At 39.0% G+C, this 18,265-nt stretch overlaps 1 protein-coding gene across 1 annotated transcript; it reads left to right on the plus strand.

The window, feature by feature from the left end:
• Positions 1–207: 207 nt before the first annotated feature.
• On the plus strand, positions 208–17,801 carry nol10 (nucleolar protein 10). The gene is made up of 21 exons (XM_067480252.1): positions 208–372; positions 798–843; positions 943–1,041; positions 1,147–1,224; positions 1,309–1,346; positions 1,649–1,785; positions 2,752–2,817; positions 3,030–3,090; positions 3,605–3,690; positions 3,883–3,961; positions 5,968–6,117; positions 7,475–7,541; positions 8,422–8,474; positions 11,139–11,265; positions 12,790–12,869; positions 13,003–13,101; positions 13,415–13,507; positions 13,797–13,973; positions 14,385–14,689; positions 14,908–15,010; positions 15,524–17,801. The coding sequence occupies exons 1-21, from the start codon at positions 307–309 to the stop codon at positions 15,665–15,667; spliced, it is 2,154 nt and encodes a 717-aa protein (XP_067336353.1). The 5' UTR covers positions 208–306; the 3' UTR covers positions 15,668–17,801.
• Positions 17,802–18,265: the final 464 nt, after the last annotated feature.

Consider the following 18,265-nt stretch of genomic DNA (forward strand, 5'->3'; position numbering starts at 1 on the left):
TATATTGGCCATACTTAAACCCAGTCTTACTTAAACAACTTAATAATGCTAATAATTTTTAAATAAGCATTAGTGGTATTTTTTCTTAGATTTTTAAAAATGTTTTTGTTAAATTTTTAAACATGGAAAATTTTAGAGAGGTTGGGAACCGTGTCCTATCCATAGTGTGGTTTCCCATCGGACCCTTTTCGGAAAACTCACCTTCACTTCCTGTTTTTGCTCAGAGGCAACAACGTGGGTCTAATGCAGTCCACCGGTTTGTTGTAACAGTGATATGTATGACTAAAGTCTTGTTCTCTTTCTACAATGCAGATATCTAGTGTGAATGATGTTAAGATTTATAATTTAAGCCATGGAAAGTCTTTACCAGAGGTAAGAAGCACGACTGGTTCATAACGCTACGTTTGTGAGCTATAAAGTCACTGCTTTGCTAAGTTACAGCTGAAACTAGCTACCTAGTTAGCTACCACAGTTAGCACGAGTGTAGTCCAAACTTTGTGCATTAAATTAATGTCATTGCTAAACTCTGGTCAGTAATACGCCACATTAATGGAACCTTTCAAATAAACACGTGAACGTATCTATAACGTTATAATAACATTGAAACTGCGCTTCTCCTTAGTTCAACTTTCACCACTATGTTGAGTAACTGTTAATATTGTGTTAGTACTATTAATCGACCTCCACTACAAACAAGCGGCACAGCTAAACGATATAAGAAAGTATTGCGGTAACTGTACTGAGCTGCTTTATCACTTATTTCTCGAGTTCTGATCACCTCTATTTCTTTGATGCAGTGGCTGTCAGATCGGAAGAAGCGACAGCTCCAAAAGAAAGATGTTGGTGAGTATACTGCCACAATTACTGCACCAGACTAGTTAATTTTCATCAGAAATCGTGTCATTATTCTGAATTCTTTAATTCTGAATTATTCCCCCCCAGACATCCAGCGCAGAATTGAGCTCATCCAGGACTTTGAAATGCCCACAGTGTGCACCTCTATCAAAGTGTCCCGAGATGGGCAGTTTATCCTGGCAACAGGTGAGACGACCTGTTGTGATTATTTCAACCAACCTTTTTGAAAAATTATCGAGATATCACTCGTCATTTCGTGTTTTTTATTATTATATTTTTCATTAATTTCAGGCACTTACAAGCCCAGGATTCGCTGTTACGACACCTATCAGCTGTCCCTGAAGTTTGAGCGCTGTCTGGACTCAGAGGGTAACTCAACATGTTATTTCTTGTTGTGCCCTTATGTTCATGGACAACATAAAATTTGACAAGTTTCTTTTCCATCTCTTAAAGTTGTGGCCTTTGACATCCTGTCTGATGACTACTCTAAGGTAAGATGCTGGGGGGCTGCCGCTCTAACACTTTTCTATTGGATTTTTTTCCTTTTTTATATGTACAGTATGATCTCTGTAGTTTAATTTACCATCACAGAGAAAGTAACCACTGATGCTTAAAACAGTGTTGCTATTAAACCATGTTTTCATGCTAGTATGTTTAACAGAATGACATTTTTAAATTTGGTGCATCAAAATGTTAATGTAATGTAGTGTCTTAAGTCTGTTAAACCTATACATTCAGCATTTTGATTATAAGTGTTTTTAAATGAACCATGTTTTCCTGTGTCTCTGTGTAGTTGGTGTTTCTGCACTGTGACCGCTACGTTGAGTTCCATTCCCAGCACGGGCATTACTACAAAACACGTATTCCAAAGTTCGGACGTGACTTTTCCTATCACTACCCCTCCTGTGATCTTTATTTTGTAGGGACCAGGTGAGAGTATGACAAAATTATGAATGTTGAGATGTTTTTAGATTGATCTTGTGCGCGTTTTAATGAGGATTGTGCAGACTTTTGCCCATGGTAAAACATACATTGTGCTTGTTTTGGCCCATTCATTTTGTTTCACGGTTGGAGTGTTGGCACAATGCAAAAAGTTGCAAAGTTGTGTTTCAGCTAAAATATTCAGGAACTATGTGAATTTCCATTGGCAGCACTTCATCAACTTAGCTGCAGTGCTGTCATATAACAACATCCACAATTTGAATCGTGTTTTCTTCTCACTTTTGAACTGCAGAATACAGCCAGGCTAGAAATAGGGAAATGCAGCAAGTAATTAGTCCAGTCATAATAGCAATGTATTAAGCTTGATCATTCTATTCAAGAGATGCAATAAAGGTGACTATATTATTCCCACCCAGAAATGAAAAAAATAAGCATTGTATGGCCCCTGGTTCAATATTGCAGTATAAGAAAGCTAAAGAATTATCTTAAGAAAAAGCTCATTGTTATTATTATTATTCATTTTGATTGTATAGTATTTGATAGGTCTGGAGAATGTTGGAAAAAACTAACAATGCTATTTTTGTTCTCTGCTACACTTATATGAAAACAAACTGAACTGATCTTGAATGGCATTATTTGTTAAGAATGATTCAGAAAGTGGTCCCTGACCATACGAACAATCTGTGTTGTATTTAGTGGTGATGAATTGAAGGACACCTCCTACTGACAAACTGTATGTTAGCGACAACTTATCTAAACTGCATTTTGACCCCCAACAGCTGCATGAAACCAGGTGATTTTGGATGACACCCCCCCCCCTTGCAAATAAACACACCTCTCCATTAAATTATTGAGAAGGGCAGTTTGTTTAATGTAGTATGAGAGTGGGATTGAATACAACCAGATGAAAAGATGGTTGGGTGACACCTTAAATGTTTTATATTTTATTCTCAGTTCCGAGGTGTTCAGACTGAATCTGGAGCAAGGGCGCTTCCTCAGCTCCCTTCAGACAGATGCTGTGTAAGTTTTCCAACCTGTTTTCCTTAGCTGTTTTATTGTTATGTGCAGTGACTCTTGAATAATCCAATAATAGTAATTTGTCAACACAAAATGAAATGAAGGGATTAATAACATTTCACCCCCACTCAAGCCTATGGTGCATTAACATTTGCTGTCAGTGCTCTCCATTGATGTTCATGATGGGTCTTTTTTTTCCTTGACTTCTCACCCAGGGAGAACAATGTGTGTGACATTAACCCAGTTCATCACTTGTTTGCCACAGGAAGCTCTGAGGTAAGTGCCAGAGCAGGCTGTGTGTGAAATGAGGCACCAGTTATTAGCAGGAGCAGTGATTGTGTGTGTAGGTGTTTGCTTGTTCAGTGTTAATTGCATTTGAGTAAGACTTTTAAATACAGCTCTAAATTTATATAAATAAGCTTAAATGTGACTTTTACTGAAGGGTTAGAAATGAGCATTTTGCATTTTAGGATTACCCTGTTTCTCTTCTCTCATCTCCTTGATATTGTTTGGTATAAAGCATCACATATCAGCTGGGCTGATAAACAAATAAGTGTGTTACATGATTTGATTTGATGATGAGTGTTAATGTTCAAGTTTTTCCAACCTCCCACTTCTATTAGAAAGCTGCCAACATGAGAGGTTGCCTACTGCTGCTTTTAAACCATGTTCAAATTCAGTCCAAGTTAATAGTAAACACTTCTTTAAGAGCATCTTGACTTGTCTTCTTGCTGAAACCAACAGTTGCCCGGCATTTGTTTGATTGTCATTTCTTCTGTTGGCTAACCAGGGAAGGGTTGAGTGCTGGGACCCTCGTGTCCGCAGCAGAGTGGGCATGCTGGACTGCGCCCTGAGCAGCCTCACTGAAGGAACAGAGTAAGCACCAAGCTGTGGCACCAAGATGTCAAAGGATTTCAGCTGATTTCAGCCTGACTATTCATATGTAACCACATGGCAGTGTTCATCATTATGGCACATTGTAGTAATAATCCAGCTTTTGTCTCACCGTTAATTATCCTGTCTCAGTGAAGGAGCTGTACTATAATTCTATTGTGTTTTTGTCAACAGAGTTGAAGGTTTGCCCTCAGTCACTGCGCTGAAGTTTAACGGCTCCCTCAATATGGCCGTAGGCACCAGCACAGGACAGGTGAGCCAAAAATCATTACGCTGATTTAGGAACTAGTACTACATTTTTGCTCACCAACTTTGTTCCAACTTAATAATTCAAAGAAATATGAGACACAGTATATTCTTGAGCTGTGGGACCTGTCAGCTACAGTCTGTGCTATGGTCATTAGAAACTCTACAGCACTTGACTAGTGCTGTGCTCCCTGCTTCCTCTATTTTTTGTTCTCATTGTAAACTGTCAGCTTCCCACATGGTGTGAAATCCTGCCTGTAGAGGTGAGGTGATCTTACTCGGATCTGACGCTCCTGACGCTTCAGCACATACTTCACTCCGGAGATCGTTGTTAGACAAACATTGAACATTTATTGTACTTGCTTCTCAACTTAGCCAATGACAGATCAATTGTACATACAACTTTAAGCACAATAATCTCACAAGCACGTTCACTAGCTGTTTCATCAAACAAGTTTCTCAGAGTATGTCTGAACTCACAGAACTCTGTATGAAGCCGTGTGCCTCTACAGCTACACACAGAACCTTTTTCTTCTACCTTGTTGCGGTCCACACCTCCTTGTAGTCAGTTCCTCTGCTCCAGTTACTGTGTCACTTCTGCTCCCTTCAGTAGCTGAGCTGAACTGCATCTCTCTTTAACAAACCCTTAGCATTGTATTGTTTCCTTGACCACTGGTCAATAAACTTAAAGGTAAACTACAAAGGCAAACTATCAAAGTCACATGATGTCACTAATGACATCATCAGTACACAGACACATCACAAACACACATTACATAAAACAAATAACTATGGCTGTGGACCCTTGGTTGGCTCAAACATACCCAGGCCCTAATTGTGCTCCAATATTAGAAACATTTGATGTTGGAAACAATTACTAAATTACTGCACAAACACAAAACAAATCTTACAATAGTCTTTACCACTGTCTAAACTTATATGGAAGTTTAGAAACAATCGCCCGTATGTTGCTTGTAGTTGCAATCGTGTTCCGCTCCAACAGGTAGAGTGCTTTGATGAAGACACCATAGTCTGGAGCAGGGGTCACCAACCTTTTTGAAACTGAGAGCTACCTCTTGGGTACCGATTAATGCAAAGGGCTACCAGCTTAATACGCACTTTTGAAATAACAAATTTGCTCAATTTGCCGTTAATTATATGGTATTATTAATAATTAATTAAATTAATAATAGTCATCTATGTGAAGACACAGATCATGTTACTGATTTCTTACAATAACTATCAAATGTGATTTAAAAAAGAATAGCAACAAAAAAATTTGATGCAGCTCATTGGTAAGTGGTTCTATGATGAGCTATTTTTAAAACAGTCCCAGCTACTCGTGGTCCTTGCGGGCTACATCTTGGTGACCCTGGGTCTAGAGGGTGTCCACTAAAAGTAGGAATAACTTGAGATTGAGCATAATAACCTGTGATGTTCCGGAATTTCGGAAAAGTCGTTTTGACACTGAGTATCCTTAAACAACACGTGTTGACACTTTGATTCTGAAGCTGGCTAACAACCTTTGCTTAAAGATCACAGCGGCGAGCCTCTGCCTGTACACTCCCACTGTACTCAGCACCAAAACACCCTCTATCAACTTCATCTCTTGCCTCCTCACACTGTACAGCCGCATCAACGACAACGGGTACTTCCTCACCAGCGTCATCTGTGCCTGACTAAGATTGACATGACGCAACGAGGCCTGCATGTTTCTTTAAGATCTGGCTTAGTGCTTTAGCAGCATAAAACAATTATATTACACACAGACACACATTACATAAAACAAATAACTATGGCTGTTGACCCTTGCTTGGCTCAAACACTGCCTCTTCATCCTGTGAGTAGTCAACTCACAATGAATTTGCTGATGTCAAAAAGGTTACGCTGTTCCCAACACAAGCTCCATTTTGATTGAAAAGGTTAGGTGGAGCCAGCTTCGTCACTATTTTGTTGGGTTAATGTTACAGTTAATGATGGTGTAAAGTAACTGTTAGCATCTTTCTCTTGAAGGTGCTGCTGTATGACCTGCGCTCCAACCAACCACTGCTGATTAAAGACCACTTCTACAACCTGCCAATCAAGTCACTCACCTTTCACAATCAGCTGGACCTGGTTGTTTCTGCTGATTCGAAGATTATAAAAATGTGGAACAAAGACAATGTAAGTCCTGACTTCACATATGAACATGCACAGGAATGATATTTTTATGTTTATAAACCGACTTAAATGATGGGACCAGCGAGATTCATTCTTGTTATACACTGAAGTTATATGGGTTCCACATCAAATGTATATGGTTTGAAAGTTTAGAATTTCAGTTTTGACTAAATTTAAAGTGAGCAAAATATTTCTGTCTTAATTCTTTTCATTAGCAGATGAAAAGGGCATTCAGTTAGGTTAAGGTCTAGTGATTATTTGGCCCGTCTAAGCCCCAGGCCACACCTGGAGTCCAAGAACAGAATGAGCCGCACTACATGCTCATTGGCTGTAATCACTGTGGCGTGATCTAGCGCCACTTTTCAGCCCAGATGAAGTCAACGTAACCTGACATGTGGTGTGTCACAGCTTTAAAACCTTCCGCTTTTTCTTTGTCCTTCCAGACAAAATGTTTCTGTACACCTCTGAAATCATTCTGCTGCTATCAATATGAGTTGTCTAATCAATTAAAATCAGTGTCTGTTAAAGAAGCAACCATGCAGCACAAGCAGTGACACTGTAGTACCTCCATTGTGCTTCACAGATAAGCCTTTATGGCTCCTTTCATCGTCTGAGATCTGACCTTTCCATTATTTTGTTAAGGTTCATCTTGGTCAGTTCATAAAACTTGCTTGATGAACGTTTCTGGCTTGTCTGTGTACTTTTTTGTTAAATTCAACCTGTGTTTACATCTGGAGGCCTGTGTGCTTCTGCTCAAGTTTTTGTCAAATTGTGGATTGTCATACCTTTATCTTTTCTTTGTGCAGGTTGTGGGTAATATTGCATATTTCTTTACAGCTCTCACAAAACTTCTAGGATCAGTTGTTGTTTGTTTTCCTTGGGCATCCCAGATTTTTTTTTCTTAGATTCAAAATGACTTTTTCTCTCATAGACAGATCTTTGGTTTGTATGCTGATCTATCTCTTTCAAACAACAAATGAAACAGAGAAAACTCAAGAGTAGCCCTTTAGAGCCAGTAAATGTTTGAACAAATAATCTTACAGGACACAGTCACATATTCGTGTAGTGTTACTCACTTAAAATGCTAAATGTGCCATGGTAGATGTTAAATTTCCATGTCATATTCATTGTTTGATCCTAAATCCAAAAGTCTTCAGTGTAAAATAAAAACTAATATATTGGCCTTACTTTTAAAATACTCTGGAGGGAACTGCAAGTTTGCAATTTGAAGCATCTTTACGTTAATATGAAGTCTTTACCTTTTCAATTTGTGAAACTACACACACACACACACACACACACACACACACATTTTTTTTCCTTTTTTTAATCTCTAGTGTATTTTCTTTGTTCACCACAGGGCAAAGTGTTCTCCTCAATACAGCCTCAGACCAACATTAATGATGTTTGCATGTATCCAAACTCAGGTAAGTAACTTCAGCAACAAGGTCACAGCATAAAATCAACTTTATTGATCCATTGTAGAGACATGCTCTCTGTCACTGGTGCTGACCTACAATAGCAGATGTGTAGAAAAGTAATTAATAAAAATAGAATGATGATCATTTATTAGTTACAAACAAAGACTGAAAAAATAGCACTACTAAATTCTATACACCCCAATAACTATGATGCATGTCTAGACAAAAAAGCCACAAGTAGCGTGATGGGTGAAGTGGCTGAAATAGCTGTGTATATATATTACACTCCGAATTTTCTCCTTCACCTTTTCAAATCTTGATACTCTTACTCTTTAATCACATTTCGCAGTTGTGCAAAGGTGTGTTCTTTACACAATCTTTTGCAGTCTTCCAGCTCTTTTCAGGCTCTGGGTGGCGCCACCTTACAGTAAAGTTGACAATGTGCAGTTTGGTCTTTTTACACAAGAACCGTAGCTGAAGGTGAACTTTAATGTCAATAAAATCATAATTTGGTTTTGATATTATGTCATTTCAAGCTTAAAGCTGTTACAGAGAAATGAATTAAAGACAACTTTGCACATTACTCAGCTACAAAATGTGTCTTTATTTACTATCTTTAAACTACCAAACAACTTTTAACCAGTTTCCTAACTCGCTTCTCATTATTATGTTGGAATTCTTCCATAGAAGGTGCCAATTCAAATCTTAAGCAGTCTTAAACATTTAATTGTTTGCTATACGTGCTTTGTTTTTCACGTGAAATAGGACCATCTAATGTTCATAACTGGAACTAAATGCAGTGTTTCCATTATAGATGAGCTCTGTTAATATCAGTTCTTTTTCCGTCCTCACATTGTTTTGCCTGCATCTGTTATATCATTGACAGGTATGCTCTTCACTGCCAATGAAGATCCCAAGATGAACACATTCTACATCCCAGTGAGTACACAGAAGTTTCAGTTCCTTAACTGCAACGGAGAGGTCACATTCACATTCTGTTCATACGGTGCTCGGCTTATAGACAAACACTCTCCTGAACAATCTAAGATACAGAGACTTAAGCATTAGAGAGACTGATGGTTTATGTATTTCCCCCACCCTTAATCTGATACTAATAAGGATGAAGCTAGAGAAAGTTTGTTGTTATCAGCAGGCTGTCCTGTGACTCTGATATGATCTGAGATTGTGCTATTTTAGACGATGTGTCTACAGTAAACCCGACTTTGCTTTGTGTAAATGGGTAAATTCCCTAAATGATGAACCCAGTAAACTTAGGAACTTTTGTCCTGTGTTAGAGAGAAGGTGAAACCCGCACTTTGCTGTTTGAGTACATGTTGGACATGTTGGGCCCCTTAATTGTCAGCTATGCTGATTTTCTTTGCCTTGTGTGCTGGTAAATTTAAATCTTGTTATTTGATTTTTGACTGTTCCTGTGGCATAACATAACATGTAAAAACATTGGCCCATGCTTAAAGGAATTTGTATTTTATTATTATTGTTGTTTTTAATGTTCTAATTTTTAATTTTTTTATTGACAGCTTGAACTGAAACTGCATATCTCGATTTGACCAAGTACCTCCAGACCTGGATTTTTTTTATGTGATAGTTTATGATGTTTGGAAATTGGAAAAACAAGGACATGTGTTCAGAATTGTGGGAGCAACCCGCTATTTGTGTTTCTGTGGTATTGGCGTGTCAGAATAGCCGAAAACTGGCGTGAGCGTTCAGCTTCTCACAGTAATACAGATTATCTGCGCAAGACAGCTGGAAGGTTTATCAGCTCAACAGTGATGAAACTAAAGAAACAACAACGTGCTTGGTGCTAGATTCTATTGACTCTTGTTTTTGGCTGCATGTGGAAACAGAAAGAAATGCTGAGTTCCGTCTGGTCCTTGAGATAATTTTCCATCCAACTATGGAATCCAACTCAGTGAAATGAGTAGATCTTTCATCTGCCCACTTTAACCCATTTAAACCTGACCTCACTCGGGGTATTGAGCGTTTTCAGTGTCAACACATTGGGTAAGGTGGAGACACATACGATTTGAACTTTGAATAACAGCACTACATTGTGCCACAAATACTACTGGCTATATAGTCATGGATATTGAATTGACCCTGTATTCCAAGAAAAACCAAGTGATGTATTTGCTTTTGCGGCAACCACGTTTTCTGCATGCTCGTAAAATCTGACCTGACCTTTATCTAACTACCAGGTAGAGACGATCACAATGCAATTAAGATTATAACACACACCTATAATCTGTCATGTTAGTCAACCAATGATCTACCGATTTCAATAACAGTAAAATCAGTAGTTAACAAACCAATGAAATCCGATCAATGAAACCAGATTGGTATTCAGGAGACGCATCTGCTGATGTGAAACATACCTTTCAACAAAAAGATAAAGAGTCATTGACTTGCACAACGTTGGAAAGTGATCCAAAGTCATTTCAAAGAGGTCAGATGTCCATCAGTCTAAATGTAGACAAATTATAGTACAGTGACTACTCTCTTTATGACCTATTAACTTATACTGACATTATTCAAAATTGAAAACATTTCATTAATTTGCACATTTTCATTCAGACATTTAACCAGAGTTTGTATTTCCATTCTTTCAAACTAGTGCACAGTCTTGGGGCCTGAACACAATTTAGATTAACAACGGACAATAGGATGTTCTTGACTACCTTGAGCAGCAGTATGTCCATTCTGAGGAATTCTGACTCAACATTTCCAGATACCACAGGTTTAGCACGGGAGCTGTTGAGCCACATTACGGAGTGTACATCATACTTGTTTTGGTTTCATTACCCTATACACAATTAATGCACAGATAGAAATGTTTCTGGGAAAATGCAAGTCCATCGTAGTGCAAATATTCCATAGTGTAGTTCCCATAGAGGAACCGGGTGCAGGACCCATGGTTTTCCACTAGAAGAACCAGGGTCTAAACTTATAACCGTACCCCTTCCAGATACAGGGGTTAAATGCCATATCTTAACTGGGCACAGAGATCTTTTTCTTTAATGTAGATTACATTTCACTCAATTTCACTGTTAAAATATGTCTTTATTAAGCCACTGGCCATCTTACTTTACAGGATTCCCAGCCCAAATCCTATGTCTGCTGCATTTGGAGCAATTCTCCTAAAAAGTACCTCATGGCTTTATTTTGAATTTGTTCACACACCTCCTAATCCCCACGTAGTAGCCGTATAATGCAACACAGGCCAAAAAAAGGCCTGATAAGAATAAGAAGAAAACACTTAAATTATTTTTCCATTTTCAAATTACATTAATGGTGTTTCTGAACTCAAGGCTGTGTCAAAGTGAGAATTCGAATGTTAAGAGAGTGAAATAAAAAGGCCTCTTATTGCTGTGAACTGATTGCTTGATCTAAGAAAGACTTCTCCGCATCATGCCTCTGTCATCAGTGCTTATTTACATGTCAGCACAATTCAATACTTCACTGGAAAATGAAGGGACTCAGTAATTTCCAAATGGAAAGTAAACATGACCCAGTCTATTTTTGTTTTAAAATATGTCTGCCTGTGTGTGTGTGTGTGTGTGTGTGTGTGTGTGTGCGTGCCTTTAGGCTCTAGGCCCTGCACCTCGATGGTGCTCCTTCCTTGACAACCTGACCGAGGAGCTGGAGGAGAGTCCGGAGAGCACGGTGTATGATGACTACAAATTTGTCACCCGGAAGGACTTGGAAAATCTTGGTGAGACCTTCCTGTCTTGGTTTCTCCTTACAAATCTCACTGCATGTGGGGGAAACCTTTTCAAAAGCAGTGCATGTAGTTAATGCATTCAGGCTTTTATTTAAAAGCTCAGGAGTCTAAAGATATCACTTTACAAAGAGGCAGTTTTATCCCAGTTCTGTGAGTCAAACCCTAAACTCTAAATCAATCTGAGCTACTTTGCCGCCATGTGGGTTTGCACGGGTGGCTAGACTGATTAAGTAGAAGCTGGGAGAGTGTGGGAGGAAGGAGGGTCGACGGAGTGGAACACTGGAAAGGGTTGAATGAACTGGGGAATGCAAACTCAGCAGTAAAGATATCAAATGACAAGAAGCTTAATGCCGGTTGGCTGATGTGAAAAGGAGAGGAAGGGGCAGGCAGGCAACAGCGTGGTGAGCCTCGTAATCTGACCCTGTTATGTAACCTTGAGGCAGCCTCAGCCGATTCCACATTCTCTGTGTGTGCCTCATTTCTCATGGGCTTTGACGTCACATACGTTGTCTAACAGTTGCCTCAACCCATGCATGTAGCCTTTCCCATTCATGACTGGCAGCAAGTAATTTCAGGGTGGGGATTCTCAGGATGCCACGCAGTTCTTCTCACTGTTACTCTAAACACATTTTCTTGGAATATCAATACAGGGTTAAGCTTAGACACACCTCTTTCAGTGTTTGTTTTTTTTTCTTCCTTTTGTTTAGAAGTTTCTAAAAGGGTGACTAATACTATAAACTATGTTAGAATTATGAAATAAGACCGTTTGTGTTATGTCATAGGAAATCATCCAAATTGTTGATATATTTTTAAATTTGCTGACTTGAAGGGAGGAAATGTATTTTAAGCACAATTGATACAAGGGGGAAAATGTAATGGGTAAATACCTTTTACAGGCATTGTAAATTTGAAGAAAGTATCTCAATGAACCTAACTAAAGCCTCTTAAAAACAAGAAGGTAACACAGGCCTACACCCACTCAGTTCCATTTTTTGAAAAAATTACTAATAGCTTGTATTATAATTTATTTATTTGCCTTACATATTTTAAATAAAATAATTTCGTTTCAATGTAATTTAATGGCTAACAAACCCCTGAATTTCCTTTCCATGAAAAAATAGACATGTATTCATACTGAGGCAACTGGAATATCTACAGTAACTTACAGACTCAGAAAAAAAAAGAGTCCAGTTGTCTAATAATTTTGTATTCAAGCAGTAAAACTAATACCTCCCTGTGAGAAACCACTCAAGATGATGGAAAACAAAATATGGTTGTCATGAGAAAACAATATTTAGACTTTTGACTGTAGCCCCAATATGTACCAAAAAATATAACCATCCGTTTAATAGTAACAAATATATTTCAGGAATAAAAAAACCTGTTTATGGTATTTCAGTATAACATAGCTGAAAATATGGTTACATATATTTCATAAACATCTGGCTTTAGATTGATTTTTTTTTTTTTTTTTTTTGATTGAATTATTTAATTAGTTTTCTTTATTTCTTTCAGGTTTGTCTCATCTTGTGGGGTCATCTCTCCTCAGAGCTTACATGCACGGCTTTTTCATGGACATAAGACTTTATCACAAGGTATGTTGTCAAGTAGTGTAAAGACTTCTTAAATATTTAACTAAGTTTTTTTGACTGATCATGCTGTAAAAGACAAAGCCTACAAATGAGTAAGTTTTAGATTTGACACTGTTGCTCTTTGGTTTGGCCACAGGTCAAAAGCATGGCAAATCCTTTTGCATACGAGGAGTATCGCAAGGATAAGATCCGCCAGAAGATTGACGAGTCCAGAGCCCAGAGAGTGCAGATTAAGGTAAATGATCTGTTAATATATGAGTTTTGACAGCTCAACTGCTGTGGGAAGTTCTTTGTTGCAAATTACAAGTTTTTATTTACTTATTCTTTTCACTTTTTCTCTAATTATAGAAAAGGCATACCATTGTTTTCCTTATACATGTATTTCATTCTGTGCAGATTGTGAAATATACTAGTTTCACAAAACAGTATTTCATGGATTAACATGTAGTTTTCAAACTAGTTTGCACTGGTTACTGTCTGTGTAGCTGTTGTTCAACTCTGCTTCCTGTGTGTGTAATCAAATGTACAATTTGTTCTGACGGAGACAGAAGTTGCCCAAGGTAAACAAGGAGCTGGCTCTGAAGCTGATGGAGGAGGGTGATGATGAAGCAGAGGTGGCTTCCAGGAAAAAGAAGGGCAAGGTAGGAAAGCATTGATTGCAATAGGACCCACTTCTCTGGTCTCAGCCATGTGTAACTCTGAACATATTCCTTACAAAACAATCATATTATCACTATCATAAACTGACAGATATGTTCATGAAATGGGATTTTCTCCATAAATGTTTATGTGTTACAGATTATCCTTGTATTTAGCTGCTTGTCCCATCATATATAATGATAAGAGAAAAAAACACAGGATCTTTCAGAACCTGGATGCTCTACCTGAAAATCGCTTCTAATCATTTCCTTCTTTCTTGACTTTTTCCAGGCTCTCCCCAGCATTCTTGGTGACGAGCGCTTCAAAGTGATGTTTGAAAACCCAGAATACCAGGTGGACGAGCAGAGCGAGGAGTTCCGCCTGCTCAACCCCATCGTCTCCAAGGTCGGACAAAAGAGGAAAAAAAAGCTCCGTCTGCTGGCTCAGCAGGCTGCTGCCTCTCATCAGGTAATGCTAAACCTAGCTGTGACCTTTTCCACATATGTATATGCCTCTTTAGTTTTAATCCAGGTCTTTAGAAAGGCAAGTGAATGAGTAAAAGACATGAGACTTGAACTACCACTTTTTGAACTGCACCCATGTGACAAAGGAAAAGTCTTGAGGGGAAAAAAATAACTGGTCCAAGCCAAAGGGGGGTGGGTGTAACTAAACAGTGGGTTTATACATTCTTTTATTTGAAATATTGTATTAATTGTGATACCAGCTTGCAGCTCTCCGCAAACCCCCAGACATGGTCATTTGTTTCTCTTTTGTTCACACTCTGTCATGCTGCATTTTATAGTCAGGCTTTAGGGTAAAGGCACTGGAAACAACATGACGTGAGTAACTTTTCCAAACCTTTCCAATAACTGTATGTAGGCGGCTGAAGACGAGGAAGAACCAGAGGGCCGAGCCAGCTCAGATGAGGAGAGCTCGGATGACGACAAGAGCTGGGTGGAAGAGGTGAGGGAGCAGCGGCGGTTGCTTAGGCAGGAGGACCGAGACCGCCGAAAGCAGGAGCGGAAGGAAGCAGACCACAACACTGTCCTGTTTGAGAGGGAACAGAACGGTGGAGAGAAAACCTCGATCCCCAAGAAGCCAAGCCAGCCTCAGTTTTATCAGATCAAAGCTGGGGAGGAGTTCAGAAGTTTTAACGACATTGCCCGCAAGCAGAAACTGCAGAAGTACGTCTTTGGAAATATATTAAATGGAACTGTTGGAGGAGTGCTGGTTTATTGTGTGGAACACTTTTTAAAAGCCAGATCATGATTCACATTGCTCAAGGGTTATGTGGTACATAATGAATACAGCCTTGCAGTTGCAAACTCAATAATGTTACTGTAGTAATACAGTTTTATGTTAGGAATATTGTGTCTGAGGAACCTATTGTGTATTCTTCCAGGGCTTCTCTGGAGGACCGTCTAAAGTTGGAGGAGCACTCTGGGACCAGCAACATGGCTGACACTGCAGTGGGTAGCAAACAGCTAACCTTCACTCTCAAAAAGGTAAACTGCTCATGTGATGCATCATCCCCTGTGTCACCTATGAACATTCCTTATCCCTCTATTTCTTCAAAGCAGTGAAGCACAAATAAAAAAAACAAAACAGTATCATCTGGAAATGTCAGTGATCATGTTCAACTAGTATCGGATCAGGTCTTAGGTTCTCAGAGCTAGAAGGACCCGAGAAGACTACCAAAAACATACAGTATTCATAACATTTACTACTTTGTAATACTAGCAAATGCCATATAAGAATAAGATTTGATTTACTGCCCTATTAGATATAGAAAAAAACAACATTGTCACATAGAGGTCAGTTTTCATTTTGCACAATAAACACAAATATTAGATTAAGGAGCTTTTATAGGGCATTTCATTTGTAATCTTAATTATATTTTTAAACATTTTGTATTGGGTAAGTGATGATTAATAGTTTTTTTCTCCTGACTCATCAATCTCCAGGTGCAAAAAAACCCAACCAAATATTTTTTCACAACAATAATCTCTCTCTTGCAGTCCGAGCAGCAGAGAAAGCAGCAGCAGGCAGAGCACGAGCACCACAAGGAGAGGAAAAAGCTGAGGCGCTCGGCCGGACACCTGAGCAGCGGCCGTGGCAGAGGCTGGGGTGGTGGCAGAGGAAGAGGAAGAGGCCGCTACTGAGATTGTTCTGTTATGGCGCTCTTCATCATGGATGGAAAACTGAGGCACTCCGAACACAGACCTCACCTAATGTCAAAGTCGTGTAGTTTCTTCTATTACCTGATAAGCAGGTGCTGAAGAAAAACTTATTTTTTTTTTTAGAGACATTCTGGAGACATTGGGCATAAGTGGCAGAGACTAACATCAAGAAACAGACAAGGCTCGTCCTACTTCTGGGTGGTCTAGACCATGTGTTTAACGGCACTCTGCAAATTCAGAGCATAATAAAAAGATTATATATGTTTCTGCCTGTGTGCATATTATCCAGAATTACTGCAGCTGCATACACTTTTAGCAGGAGTGGCCCCAGGAGGAATTAGAAACACGAAGAGTTGAAAAGACTTAACATAACCTACCTTGTCTCAGGAGTCTACTTTCTCATGACTGCTCATAAATGTTGTGTTTAAAATGTGTTTTTAATGTTCAATGTTAATACTGTATATTGTTAAGCCAAGTCTGGATTAACACTTGTACAATATATTCTACTTGGTACAACACATGCTTGTTCAGTATTTATTGCTGAAAGCCAACCTCCATTTTTTTAGGGAATGACTTTAAAATGTCAAAACAACCCAATTCCAATGCTTCCCTTGCAGCAGATCATGGTCTGCTTGCATCAGAAAGTACAAGGATAGGAAACGTGAATGATGAACTCTATTTTTTTATTTCTCTCCCCTGCCAACAACTGAACTTCTTGGAAACAGAAGGATTGCCTGGGTGTCCTTCCCATCCCCCAAATGTGCTGATGGTGTGAACCCCCTCTACTCCGGCATTGGCTCATTTTAAATAGAAGGGTGGTGCATTTCAGCCCTCACGCCCTGCACTGGCCCCAAGACTTAGTTGAACTAATCTGATGTCACAATGCTTTTTCACCATGTTCCGTCTGTCAGTTTTTGTGATAACATGAACGGGAGCTCACTGACAAGGAATCCAGGAAAGTACATGCAAATTTTAACCTGCACATTTGCTGCAATGCATGTTGTAAAATTTAAAGGCATGTTGTTCTGTCCTGTTAATATCAAGCTAGAAGTGGCAAAGCATATATTCCCTGTAACGAAGCAAATTGTTTTCTCATATGGGTAGTAATATGGGTAGGGGGCCTGGTGGCTCAGTGGTAGAGCATTGGGTTGGGATGCAGAAGGCGTATCCCTTGTAAAAACTCATGCCAAAAAACGGCCCCTGAAGGGACAAGCCGACAGCCGTCGATCTATAGTTCTTTAAGGGTCCTTCCCCTTTTTCTTTTACAATGCTTTGACTTCGCCGTGACAACTGGCCATGGACCCAGGAAGTGGGTCAACCACCATTTTCAGAAGGCACGGAAGTCTTATTTTGACATACTGTGCCTCAAACCATTAAACAGACCCACAGGACGTCCTGTTCTATAATGCCAGAAAATATCTGTATATTGTAGTAACGTATTCACTGTTCAACTGGTTACAATGAGACAATTTCTTGGATAGAGAGTGAAAAACCTACCACAGCATGGAGGAACCAGCACAGTATTTCAGAGAAAATACTCAAATATCCTTTCTTCACAACTTGCGTTTATGAATGAATAACTGCCACTGTACTTTGTGTTCATGTCAATTAGTTTACCATTAAGTAAATATTGACATTGATGCCTATTGCATTGATGTTGCTTAACTAAGCAGGATTGTGCATGAGAGGAAGGAAGTGGCTGTTGGCTCATCTTTCACATGTCCATTGTATTAGGGAGGCAGCACTTTGGTTTTTATGTATTCCTGACAAAGTTTAGCCCAAACTTTACTTATGCAAATAGGAAAATAAACAGAATATGTAGTTTAAAAGCCCATATACATAATGTGAACACTCAAAGATACATATCCTGAAGCAATATTGTGTGTTGACATTAGAATCCATTCAAACATAGTTAAAATGAGATCATTTTGGCCATTTTTCAATAGACAACACAAGTTCAAATAATGGTCACAGATTTTGATCTTGTAAAACAATGTTTCATTCTTCCTAAATCTGTGGTTGTAAATCACAACTTGTATCTCTATGTAAAACTCCAAGTTTATTCACACTGTGTATACAGTATTTATTTAATTGACAGAAGTAGAAAAACGTCAGTTTTCTCACTGAACAACTTTTGTTTTGTTTTGTTAATATTTTGTAAAAGAAAATTGTACAAATTCCCAGTTTGATGTCTTCAACACACTTTAAAAAGTTTGGACACACAAAGTACTGAAAAGTATTTAAAATATCCAGTTACACTGTTTCGGGTCATACCATAATAACTAAAGCCACATAGGCTTGGGGGTACTTAGGAAAACTGTAGCAACAGTCCACCGCTACATGCAGAAATACAACCCAAAACTGTGATACTCAAGAAGGGAGCAGTGCACATGTTCTAAGCAGAAACGCCTCACAGTCTCTGGGTCTGAGCACATGTCAGATGTACTGAGAGACAGTAGTGGTGCGAAAGCCAACATCTGTGAGGGTATGGGGGTGCATCAGGGTACACAGCGTGGGTAACCTGCATTGTTACCTGAAGGTACCATCAGTGCTGTAATGTGTACTGCAATTTCAGACAAA

This window comes from Channa argus, chromosome 16, assembly GCF_033026475.1.
Source record: "Channa argus isolate prfri chromosome 16, Channa argus male v1.0, whole genome shotgun sequence".
NCBI lineage: Eukaryota > Metazoa > Chordata > Actinopteri > Anabantiformes > Channidae > Channa > Channa argus.